This window comes from Panicum hallii, chromosome 4 (genome assembly GCF_002211085.1).
Source record: "Panicum hallii strain FIL2 chromosome 4, PHallii_v3.1, whole genome shotgun sequence".
Classification (NCBI taxonomy): domain Eukaryota; kingdom Viridiplantae; phylum Streptophyta; class Magnoliopsida; order Poales; family Poaceae; genus Panicum; species Panicum hallii.
In genome coordinates this window covers 49,729,723-49,742,322 of record NC_038045.1, presented here as the reverse complement: position 1 = coordinate 49,742,322, position 12,600 = coordinate 49,729,723, and the positions used below count along the sequence as shown (strand labels likewise).

Below are 12,600 nucleotides of genomic sequence, written 5' to 3'. Positions count from 1 at the left end.
CCTCCTCAAGGTCCTGATGTTTCTATTAGTTTATCGTCTAATTGAGCTAGCACTGCTCCTTCCTGTCGCTAGAGTCTTTTCGGTTATGAAAATTATAAAAACTGACCGACGTAATAAGATGGACGATGACTGGCTTAATGATTTAATGATATGCTACAATAAGAAGGAGATATTTAAAGGAATTGATAATGAAGCAATCATGAAGCGCTTTCAAGCCTTGAAATATTGGAGGATGAATCTTCCTCGGCCAGCTCGCCACACTTAGTGCTTGTACAGTATGTTTATCTAATCGTCTACTTATCAATGCCTACTATTTTTATACAATTAACACTGATGAGCTGATATATAGTAAATTTATGCATATTTAATGGTTATTTTTTTTATACAAATAACTAGTGGTAGGTTGGCCATAGGTAGATTTTAATTCTGGCTCCGCCACTAAAGGTTGGTCGGCGCCGGAGTGCCCGAGGAGCCGAGCGCGTGAGCCAGCGGGAGGGCCTCGCTACCTTGAAGTCGATCTCGTGACCGTACAAGACTGACCCGACGGTTTCGACAGGCTCAGGGTGGACGGTATTTCATTTACCGTCCACCCCATGCCCCGCGCCACCGATGGCGACCACGCCGTGCTCACCTCCGCCGCGGGCGTTCACGGCTTCCACGCAGGAGACAGGGGTCCGAGGGCCCGTAAAGCGCAGCTTGCCGGTCGTTGCGCACCAACGCCGGTGTCCGGTGAGGCGGAATGCGCGTCCTCGTGCTCCTGTGTTGTACGGGCATGCCCGGCCGGCGGCTCCTCATCACACACCGGCGGCATATCATTAAAGTTTCTTCAATTCGACAGCACATAGTAAACCCATGACCGATGTCTTGACGTACAATTCTCATGCTCTAGCTTTAGAGATCAAGTACATACAAGCCGGCGCGCGCGCACAGCGTGAAGTGGCAGACGTTCAGGTTGTTCTCCCGGAACGCCGCCGGGGTGGAAACGGAATCGGCGGCACTCACATTCTGGCAGCGTGGAACGCACGCACGTCGAGTCCGGTTGCAAAGGGCGGGCATTAATTAGCACCTGCCGCGCCGCTCCATATAGCCACCACCGCGCCCAGGCTTCTCTGCCAGCACAAACCAACGTTGCTCGCCCGCCGCATCCGCTCCTCCCCTCCCATCCCCCGCCTGCCGAGTTCCGGCGAGTCTCTCTCTCGCGGCTGCAAACTCGCTTCGTCGTCGGCGCAAGACCCGTCGTCAGCTTCAGCGCTACCACCGGCCATGGGGAAGAGGAAGTCGAGGACCTCCAAGTCGATGGCGGCGCCAAAGCTGGGCACGGAGTTCACCTGCCCGTTCTGCGGCCACCCCGACGCCGTCGAGTGCCGCATCCACCGCAAGGACAGGTTCGCCGAGGCGCGCGTGCTGCCGCATCTGCCAGGACAGCTACGGCACCAGCGCCAACGCCCTGACGGAGCCCGTCGACGTCTACAGCGAGTGGATCGACGCCTGCGTGGACGCCAACGAGGGCGTCGCCGGCCGCCGCTGCCGGCCGCGCCTGCGCGACGCCGGAGTCCACGAAGGCGACGTGTGATCGTGCTCTAGTTGGTTTCAGATGGTTTCATGCATCGTTAGACATTGGAGCAGTAGGAAGGGGCATGTAATGCTTTCTGTCATAACATGTGAAGTTGTGTGGAGATGATATGGATCGTACTTCTTGTCCCATGATCTCAGGAGAGTTGACGTCTTTCAGAATTTACTTCACTCACTCATTGATAATAAATAATCCGTCCATCAGTGAAGACGAAGCCAACAACTAATTCAGGTAGCCCTAAAAAAAAGCTAACGCAGATGTCCTCTTTTTGGTAAAGAGAACGAAGTTATAAAAAAAAGTGAAGGCAGGAGGTTGTAACTCTGATAGAAAAATCCGAGAACAGAACACGTGTTTAGGAGTAGAGCGCTTTGTCTGTACCATGGTGTCACACCTCTTAAAATCTTGATCATGTTGGGTACCTGATCACCTGATGACCCAGCTGAACAGAGGTCTGGCAAACACTGAATGGGATGAAAAGCACATTGTGTGACGCACAGCAAACGCAGCATGGCAGCAGAGCAGCAAGGATCGTTCTGGTCTGAAATGGAGCAACCTTTTCAACACGAAGTTCGACTCACTTTGCTGAAAATATCAAGAAACAAAGGAAGTTCTGTGCATAGCTTCAGCACGCAAATGCGTAACCATGATTTTCTTTTGGAATGAACATTCGTTCGAACGAACCATGATTCTCAGTTCGCGCCCGAGATAAATTCAACACAAACGGAAGAAATTATCAGTATGCGTGTTAAGTTCTGAACTATCAGCATAGCTACGAACCAAAATCTTTACTGTTACCATGGCGTGCACTAGCACTTGTACAATTCTACCCCATCTCTCAAGGGCTGTCTTACAACAAAAAGGTATAATACAGGCTATAGCAACAGGTAAATAACAGATAATACCCGTCGCGTCAAGTTACAGCCTTACAGGTTCACACATCGCTCTTCAAAACAAAGCTAAGTGCGTTTCAGATACAGAGCTAAACATTGGGGGGTGGGGGGGATCGGCCTGGCGACTAGGAGAAGGTGTCCTCCCTATCCCCTTCCGCGACCTCACCCTCCTCGATGTTGCTGAACTCCAGGAAGTGTGTTGGCCGGTGATCCTCATGGTAGAAGTCCCGGGGCATTCCCAGCTTCATATTGTACTTCATCTGCGGGTCATGCTTCACACCCATGAAGTTGAAGTTCCAAGGGGCATTATCTGGAACCTGATTGGAACAAAAACATCAGAGTAAGTGTCGGAGCAATGTCACTAAAGACGCAAAATAGAGGTTTTGGAGAGTGTTAAAACCAATACATACCATATAGAAGCCAAGGAAGCGGTCACTCAGAAGCATCTGGACCTTCTCGTAATGGGTTGGGAGGTATCCATGTGGGTTGCTCCCATTGTCCTTGTTGCTGCGTCCCCACTCGTAACCGCTTGGTGTCAGCTTGTATGCAGTCAACGAGCAAGATCCTGGCGTGAAGCTGCATGTCAGAATGATGCACTTCTCACCATCCCACTGTTTGTTGCCCTCCAGAATCTTTGCGTGTGATGTCAGATCCTGCAAGTACAATGCAGTTAGTCCCATGAATTAGGTCAGAAAATGTAAAAAGGTTAAGTATCATAAGCTTCTGACAACAGCTAAAAAATGCTAGATAGAGTCAAACCTGTGGTGATAGCTGTGGAGCTTCATTTGGCTGTGTATGCATCCATCCCAAGGGTTCCAAGTCATTAAGGAACTCATGCTCAGGAAGATTTGCTGGCAGAGTCACCATCTGGTGAGTTCCATGCTGTGGAGGAATGGCTATACACCTGATCTCTTTAACTTGAGGATTGTCCTGTGGACTCAGCCCATACAAGAATCCAGCGATCTGTGTCCGCAGATCTGCTATGCATATGAACTTCTTCAATATGTTCTTCGGCATAATGTAAGTGTAGCCAGTCTCCTGCAATCAGAATGAATGCATTCAGTAACCATTCAACAATTCTTTTTGTAACGAGATGCAATTACTGTACTCACCTTTATATCATCAGAATTGACATAAATGTGATTGACACGAAGATACAAGTTTGTGGCAGAGATTGCTCTGACACGCCAATCAGTCTTTGATGCAAATGCTTGTTGCTCGTATGGACTTGTTGTCGTGATAATGAGCTCATCTCCATGTACATTCGTCGTCCTTGTGGTAACAGCGGTTAACTGAGTCGTCTCTCTAGACTGCAAAAACCAGGTAAAACCAAGAGTAAGCAAACTGACAAGATTATCTCCGGAAAAAAAAGAAGACAAGTGCAACTATTTATGTTTTACCTGTTTCTCAATCTCAGCAATCTGTTGCCTCTGCTGTGATGGTGGAGCAATTTCCGCACCAAGTATGATATCTCGGATTTCAGATTGTGTCAGTGCAGAAGTGTTAACATTGTTTTTCTTGGCATAATCAGAAAGAATGAGGTCCCTTAGTGCACATTCAACCTTCAACCACTGTTCATCATTCAAAGTTGGCCATATATGATGTGGTTCGGTAACAATTGTTTTGTCAGGTTTGAGCAACATCTTTGCCTTCTCGTTATTCACATGTAGAGCCCGTAAAATAAGTACGATACGAGAGAATGCTGTGTATGAAGAGATACTTTTCAACCAATCATCATATATATTATAAAGGACCATCTGTGGTTCAGTTGCCTTCAGAATAAGGTCACCAAACTTCTCAATCTTTAAGCAAGCCTGGAAAGGAAGCTGCAGTTCGCTGCCCTTGATAACAATGTTAGGGAAGTCAAGTAAATGGACCTCCAAGGGATCCAACATACCCTTCCTTGTCACAATAATTTGCTTTGGCTGCTCTTCTACAGGAAGAGATCGAACTAATGCAGCAACTTCCTCAGCTGTTTTCCACTTGGCCAGCTGTCCAAGACGCTTTTGCCCCGCCCATACACTTGTGTGGATAACCTGCACGTTATGATCCATACTCAGTTCAAATCATCCATGTTTAAGCCTTTTAAGGCAGTACACCAATACCAAAACTACATGAAAACTAGAATAGAAATTGGAAAATAACAAACCTTAAGAAAGAGTTGACCAGTTCTTGGATTGAAAATGAAAATAGCACCGTTGATTGGTTTTGTGGTCAGGTTACCCTCAAATGTTTTGTGAATGGTGACTCGATACACATTTGTATCATCCACAAACCATATGATTTGATTGCTGAAGATCTCTCCGTAGTTCTGTGAAGACAGATACGGTTCAGTGGGTTCAGATGAGTACAACTGCAGACCCTTCCTTATTCTCTCCCTCAGCACATACAGAGCAGGATTTGACTGAAAAGAAAAGTCAAGAAGGTTACTCAAATTGGACATTTATTACAGTTGGGTGATCATCAATCAAATCAAATGGACCTAAATGTTAATATGGTTATACCTTCATGATCTTGTTCATTGCTTGCTGAAGTAGGGGCTTTGACCCAGGGAACCAGTTGCCAAAAGCAGAGTGCAGATTATACGCTAGATCAATTCCAATCATCACCCCTGCAACAGATGTCAATGAACATTAGCTATATTCAATTCAAGCAAGTGGAGAAGATAGGAAATTTGCATATACTCAGAAGCATACCAGTTGGTGACGGGTAGATGGACATATTGTCTGTTGTGTAATCCATGAACTTGGCTCTTGTATAACGTTCTATGTCATGCGAATCATAATCTCCCCAACGCAGTTGCACATCAATCCAATACTTGTTACTTGCTTTCTGATCAAAGAGATCCTTCGACTCAGAAACTAAGCTAGGTTTTGACATTTGCCATCTGTGTGCAGCAAAAAGGAGGATATCTGCACAGGAACTGTTCATCTTGTAACTCTTCCTGGGATGTATCGTCTCTTTCTGTACAGTCTCTATCTCCAGGGCATCCAACTCTTGATCCAAAACTTGGCAAAGATCCATAACAACACTTTCATGGATCTTCTGCCACAGATGTGCACGGAAGATCTGGATCAGAGAAATCTTTAATGTTGGGATTTTCCCATGCATGAATATCCCTGTAAGATCTAGCTGCACCTGGAAACCAACATACACGTTTGCACGATTGATGGTTGGTGACCACCACAGGGTAAATCTTCTATTGGGGATTTGGTTGAGCCCAGAACGCTGTGCATTTGTAAGTTTCTTGTATTTCATAGACTCTTCGAAACCTGATGCCTTCTCCCAAAAGAGACCCTCCCAAGTAGGGAAATAAGTTCCTTTAAATAATGTATGTTCCAGAATACCTTCTACACCACCAAGTGCTTGAATGACATCAGTTCTGTAGTTATTTAGGTTCCAAAGCTTCCCATCATGCCGCTGATGTGTCCACCAGAATGGATTCTGTTTTAGCACTTGATATTGCTTAAAATCTGTTCTCACTCTCCATCCTTTGTCATACGCTAGTGTATGGCGGTCCTTTTGGAAAAGAGTGTTGATACGAGGTATACCTCTATCCCACGAGTCTTCAAGATCCTCGAGAGTTAACCGTCTATTCTGTGACTGTGCTTCCTGCCTCTTCAAAGCATATTCAGCCCAAACACGCTGTGAATCAATAAACTCACTCTCCCATGGCTGGATGTAGCGATACAAGTTAGGAATAAGCTGGTCTTCTTCATGGCTCATACCACTTCGGAAATGTGTTACACCAACATCTGTCTGCTTACTGTACCTAAGATCGCTTTGTGGTATAAGAATATGACCCATCGACAACATACCAAGACCTCCAATTTCTTTAGGTGTATAGAAGATAACAGGAGGAAACCTACTAGGCATCTTTGAATTCAGACCAATCTTGATACGAGTCTGGATCTTGTTTTCACATTTGACAAGTAAATCTAAAAGCTCTTGCGTATGGACTGTTGCTTCACGAAAATATGTCATAAGGCCAATGAGAGCAGTATTCCACTTGTTGACTATCTTGGTGAATGTTGTTGACCCTGATGACATTAGAATCTGCCGGACACGGTTCTCGAACACTTTCATATGCTCATCATCGACTCTCAGGAAGGCAATTGCTGTCCTTTCTTTTGTCTGTTCATTCTGCAAATTCCACACTCCATCCTTTGTGTTGCTGAATGCCTCCTGAGTCATCCGTATCTTTGGCAGTATACGGACTTCAAACCCACACATACTAAAAAGTAGGTTTGGATTGTCCTTGCTGTAAACAGAGACAAAGCTATTCTCCCATTCTAAGGTTGTAATGCTCCTTGGAAGGCGGTTCTTCATGTCCCAGAACACACTTCTTCCAAGATTTACATCATGTTTCATCAGCCTCATCCTTGCATCTCTAGGCCAACATTTCTTGTTATTGTAACCAACCATGTTCTCATTGTTAGGATCAGGATGTTCTGTCAAGTAACGCTGAATTAAATCCCGTGCTTCCTCGTGGGTGAAGCGGAACAATATGTGCACCTTGTCAATATATCGAGAATACAATCTGATGGGGTGCCTTGTCTCAATTTTTGTGTCGGCATATGTAAGGAACTCATTTGGCATTTGAGGTGGCCCAGCAATCTCACTTGCACGTGTCAGACCGAGAATCAAGAGATCCAGCACAAGGCCATAATACTGAACAACAAAAGATGCAAACTGAAGCCCTCGAATGAGACCATAAGAATTTGTGTGGCTCATGTCCTTGTAAGACAACACAACATTGTTCTTTGCAGTAACATAGTCAGCTATATTATGATCTAAGACCAACCGAAGAAGCCTGTTCAACAGAGTCAGATCAATTTTTTCAAAGAACTTCTCAAATTTTGTCTGGAGCATCACAACACACTGTCCATCACTTGTGTCCCATATATCCTGTAAATTATTTATGCCCTGGCACCATTTATAAACAAGCAGAGGTGGTGGTTCTGAATCAGCAGGCTTGACCCAATTTGGGAAGAGATGGCGTTTGTCCCCCTCGTACCACAAGTACTGGTCAAGGTATGCATCAGTGATTTTTTCCAGAGGTTCGATTTCATATACTGGAATCAAGTAGCTGTACAGGTCCATGAATTCTATGCCAACTTCTTTGAAAGCACGCTGAGTAAGAAGATGCCTTTTTATCCTTGACAGTGCTTCATGTGGATTATCATACGCTTGTTCAATCAACCCAAGCTCCTCTCGTTGCAGTTGGTTCAACCTAACTGCTACACTGTATGACTCCTTCAGCCTTTCCAGTGCAAGTATAAGAAGTTTGGTGTCATGCTTGTATGATAGTGGCGGAAAAGGAATTGGCGAGAACTTTCTCGATTCCAGCCAGTGAACTGTTGTTGTATAAATAGCAACAGCTTCCTCAGGAGTTACATATGGCCCATCTTTCAAGTAATTGTGTTGTCTCTCTTGTTCTGCCTTCAGCCACAGACGAGTTAACCTTCCAAGATTTTTCCGGCAAACAGTCTTGTCAACTGTAGCACCACGCCTGATACGCTCACGGTTGTAGTGAGCAACATTTGTCCACCAATCTGCCTTTGACTTCACGTAGCGAAGAATCATGTTCTCAATAGGCACAGGCAGGCCAGGGACTTTCCATGGAATATTTGCCTTCCAACATCGCCATGCCTCACTAAGATGCTGTAGTATAGTTCGGGCCTTGTTTTGCTTGATGCCCTCTGGCATAGCATCTAGAACATCGTGCATAACTGCAGCACGAAGCTCTAAATCAAAATGAGACTCAACACGTTGCTTTGTTACTGTTTTGGCTACTCCCTTCGAATGTCTACCCTCAAACTGCCTTGCCAACAGATTACCTAACCAGCGCTCCAATAATGGGACAATACCCCGAAGGAAGAAGAGCCACACTCTCCACATTGGAGCCCAAAACCCACAGCCAGGTCCTTTTCCAACAGGGCCAGTGTTGAAACGGTAATATATCAAGTGCTTCAGATCTTTGCACATCCTAATCTGCCTCATCAATCGATACTTGTACCTATACATACCAGTTAACTGGCCAACATGAGAGAATATGTATTGCAGACCATCTGCCAACTGGAAAGCATCAACATTTCCCAGACGGAACTGGATGTTAGCATCAACAACCAACTTAGTAAGTCGTAAAATCTCACGACACAGATGGAATGCATTTCCAAAACGAGATTTCTTCCTTTCCTTTGTTGTAAGAGTCTTGACGGGTTTCAAATTGAAATTGTAGTCTAAATGAAGATAGTTAAGATTCTTCCTGTGAATCAACAAGTTCAGCATGTTGTACCCCTGCTTGCAAACTTGCAAGCCTGCCTCTGCCCAGTCAAGCTCAGTAGTTTGGAAAAACTTTGTGGCTTGGAGTGAACGGAACAGGTGCTTCTTTTTCTGAGCCTTGGGAGGCCTATGATGTAGCTCATTGAGTACATAGCACTTCAACAGCTTCTGGTAACTCACACGAACTTTCACAGGATAAGCTGGTGGGCTGAAAACAAGTATTGAGAAAAATGCAGTCAGTTGAGCAGTAATTGAGTATAAATACATAATAAAAACAAAACAAGGAATGTACTAGCAAGGTATCAAGCTAGCACTCACCAATGCTCCTTGTACCACTCCGATACAAGAGGAATGTCCTCGGCACGACGTGTTCTGCCAGATCTCATGTTAAAAGGCTTTGGAGCAAAAAGTAATGATATACCAGCGGCTGTTGTATCAGTGTAGAGTTCAGTGCTTTTCAAGAGAGGCTCCACATCTTCTGGGAGACAAAAATCTTCATCATCGTCCTCTTCAGTTGCTTTCCTCTCCCGACGATCAACCTTGTTAGTTGAAGTGATGGGATTTATGAGAGGATCGTAGTAGAACGCTGGCAAATCTGGATCCTCTGTCTTGATATACATTATCATGGGGGTATGATAGACCCCAAGTTTCACTTTCCTTGGCCTGTTATTGTACAGATGAGGGAAAGCAATCCTGTACTCAGTCCGAAGTGGCTGACGTATGATGAGTTTATTTATGTCATTAAACTCATTCCAGTCCTCATCACCCTTCTCCATATCACGATACAGCGGCTCGAACTTCGGACCCCCTGACAGAATATAGATCTGTTAGTGCTTGATAGGAAAAAAATAGCACAGAAGGAACAAAAATAACAGTAGGCAGAGTGTCCCTCTTTTAGCGAAGTATATGACAATATATGAAAGAGAACGAGATGCTATTACACGTATTATCCAAAGACCACCTTGCCAATAGGAACACAGATACGCAACACTACACTTGGTGGGCTGAATTTTGGTGTACCCATTAACACGAAAGCTGCAAGCCCACAAAAGCCTACCCTGTGCTATGCCTACTAAAGGAAAGGTGGCAGAAAATCATGACACTGACCATAACTTACGAAACTTAAAGCAGTCATACATACCTGGAATGCACATATTAAGTGCCTTGGCAGTAAAGAAAGACTCCATGTCAAACAAGTAGAAATAATTCCTATCAATCAGGTCTGACAACAGCTGGCCAGCAAGGCGATATAATGTTGCCATTATGGGAAGAGATAGATGCCATTTCCTGTAGCTGGGGCCATTTATAAGCTTGGTCTTCATAAGAGGCTTGTGATCATAGAACCATTCATAGACAGCTGCATCTTCTTCTCTGTCCAACTCCAATTGTATGGCCTCGAGGGGTTCAACATCCAACAGATTATCAGCATAGTCCAGTGGAGGTTCCTCATCATCAAATGGAGGAAAGCGCATTCGTTTAAAATGTCGCCTATCCCTCTTCTCTCTCCGCATCATGATCCACATTGTACCCCACTGAGAAAGCACATTAAAAGGAGAGGTTTAAGCATACAAGAAGAAAGTACATGTAACGACTTGGTTACAGCTCACTATGTAGCAATAAAAGGGTGCGAGAAGTCTATGGATTGTTACCTGTGCAAGGTATATGGGTTCCACAACCCATGGGATTTCATTTACAAAAGTGATAGCCCCAGTAATGTGATACAAGACTTTCACATGCCGAACCTGAAAATAAGTATATATTAATCAAATGACATGCCACGAGACCACAGGTAATCACACAGAAATACAATTAGTATTTAACTATACATCTAAAAGGACATGACAAAATACCTGCTCCCAAGGCATCGGCATGTTCTCCAGTAGTTTGTAGACAGCATGGGGCACAAATTTGAGTGCTCCAAGATAAACACGTTTGTCATGCCTGTACTTCTTGGAGGACATGTCTCCGTGGTCTCTGTTAAACGAAATAAGGAAGCATAAATAGAGTGCATCTTAAACAGGATATACACGCTACAAAGAAAGGTTATCATCAGAACCTTGAAGTCCACTGGATGGATAACAAATGTATTTACAGATGGAAGGTATGACCAGCTTGCACCTGAAAGCTAAAAGTTCCCAAGCAAGACAAGCTAGGGATGCCACCTTTACAGTAGGAACCAGAAACTCAAATCCAAGAACAGTGTGAAAACAGCCATGAGCACCCTAAGCACGCAGACAATAAGCAAGGAGACCCAAAGAATCCCACACAAGACAAGAGCTTAACTTTTCAACTGCCTACATAGAATCTTCATTCTTAAATCCATAGAACTCGCACTTAAGAGTTTGTCCTCGGATCAATTGGGTCAAAATTGAAAAATCAAAATTACTAGAGATCATTTAGCTCCCAGAAGATTGACCACAACATGTAACAGAATATAAATGGCTAAAAAGAATACTTTAGAATTTTCATGATAGAAGATACAAATAAACAAGAAACAGAAACTGATACAACAAAAGAAGCAGTAAATTGGCTAGCACAACTAGAAGCAATTGTGCATCTACAATGTTGACTAAAGGGAAACAATGATCCTCGTATGACTTGACTTGTGTTGACTAAAAGGCACACCAGATTCTCTACTCGCACAACATGTAGCACTAAATGAGAGGCCCACCACAACCCAATCAGTTCAGAGCTACACACAACTGAAATAACCCAACCACGAACCAAAAAGCACTAAAACCCAGCCATTTAGCACAAAGTAAAGCCTTAAAATCCCTAAAGAGAGGCGGATCTGGATGTTTACCTGATGATTTTGCGGACGTGCTCAGGAGGCATGTCCTCCTTCTGCGCCTCGACGAACCCAAACTTGCGCTTGTCTCCATAGCGCTTGGAGTTGAGCTGGTGCCACTTGCGGGCCTTCTCCACCAGCTGCGCCTCCAGCTCCGCCGGCGTCAGCGGCTTGGCGCCCTGCGGCGCCCCGGCCGGCGGCGGCGGGGGCGGGGGCTGGCCCGCCCCGGCCCCCGTCGTGCCCGGGGGAGGCGGGGCCGCCGCCATGTGCGGCGGCGGCGGAGGCGGCGCGCCGCTCCACATCGGCGACGGGTAGGGCGCGGCGGCCTCCCGCAGCTGCCTAGGGTTTTAGCGTCGTCGAGCCGGGTGGGGTGTGTGTTCGAGAGGGGTCGAGGGAAAGGAGAAGAGGGGAAAAAATGAAGGGGGAGAGAAACCGATGGGATCGGGCCCGGCTTGGGGATATTTGTATCAGGGGGGCCTTGCGGCCATGGCGGTGCAGTGCAGTCGAGCCGACTTCCGGTGGTTTGGGCCGTGCTGTGAGCGGCTTGATGGGCCTTGGTTTCTGAGTCGGTTTTGTGGGATAGCGGCGATGGCTCTTGCAACTTCTCCAATTTTCCAGTTTTTTTGAGTGACGTGGACACGTGGTGCAATAAGATTGGGCAAACTGGATACGCAGCATCAAATGGTTAACAAAACTTTTATAAATTTTGTTAGAAAAATATTAATTTTAAAATAAGCTTCAGTATTTTTATAGCTGTAGCATGCACAATTTGAATTGTAATAATGACGTTGAGAAGTTGAGCTTACTTTTCACTCTTGCTTTGTGCAACTCGTGGATTTGGAAATCAGAATTCTGAATGATTCGGATGTAATTAGTGAATCAGTGAGCACATAAGTATGGTAGTAAGATTAAGTTTCCCTTCCACGAGTATAATAATTCATCAAAGGGATCCCTTCATCAAAATAAAAACCAACTTCATTACTAGGGCTGGAAAAATTGCTCGTGGCTCGTTAGCTCACTCGACTTGTAGCAGGCTTGGCTCGGCTCGGTCTAATTCCTAACGA

The 12,600-nt window shown here is 45.2% G+C and overlaps 2 protein-coding genes across 2 annotated transcripts; one reads left to right on the top strand and one right to left on the bottom strand.

Moving 5' to 3' along the window:
- The first annotated feature begins 1,263 nt into the window (after positions 1-1,263).
- On the top strand, positions 1,264-1,573 carry LOC112890618 (transcription elongation factor 1 homolog). Its single transcript, XM_025957477.1, has 2 exons — positions 1,264-1,385; positions 1,438-1,573. The coding sequence occupies exons 1-2, from the start codon at positions 1,264-1,266 to the stop codon at positions 1,571-1,573; spliced, it is 258 nt and encodes an 85-aa protein (XP_025813262.1).
- A 722-nt stretch (positions 1,574-2,295) lies between these two features.
- Positions 2,296-11,938, bottom strand: LOC112889236 (pre-mRNA-processing-splicing factor 8A). The gene is made up of 13 exons (XM_025955758.1): positions 11,552-11,938; positions 10,599-10,722; positions 10,398-10,490; positions 9,890-10,280; positions 9,067-9,556; positions 5,160-8,956; positions 4,968-5,074; positions 4,613-4,867; positions 3,864-4,499; positions 3,576-3,773; positions 3,223-3,501; positions 2,874-3,116; positions 2,296-2,780 (listed from the first exon to the last, which is right to left on the bottom strand). The coding sequence occupies exons 1-13, from the start codon at positions 11,836-11,838 to the stop codon at positions 2,589-2,591; spliced, it is 7,092 nt and encodes a 2,363-aa protein (XP_025811543.1). The 5' UTR covers positions 11,839-11,938; the 3' UTR covers positions 2,296-2,588.
- Positions 11,939-12,600: the final 662 nt, after the last annotated feature.

Excerpts from the sequence above, each read along its gene's own strand:
- LOC112890618 (XM_025957477.1), top strand. The coding sequence starts at position 1,264 with ATGGGGAAGAGGAAGTCGAGGACCTCCAAGTCGATGGCGGCGCCAAAG. Across the intron at positions 1,386-1,437 it reads CGCATCCACCGCAAGGACAG|CGCCAACGCCCTGACGGAGC; the intron begins GTTCGCCGAGGC and ends CTACGGCACCAG.
- LOC112889236 (XM_025955758.1), bottom strand. The coding sequence starts at position 11,838 with ATGTGGAGCGGCGCGCCGCCTCCGCCGCCGCCGCACATGGCGGCGGCC. Across the intron at positions 5,075-5,159 it reads CATCTACCCGTCACCAACTG|GGGTGATGATTGGAATTGAT; the intron begins GTATGCTTCTGA and ends CATCTGTTGCAG. Across the intron at positions 3,774-3,863 it reads TTGCTGAGATTGAGAAACAG|TCTAGAGAGACGACTCAGTT; the intron begins GTAAAACATAAA and ends TGGTTTTTGCAG.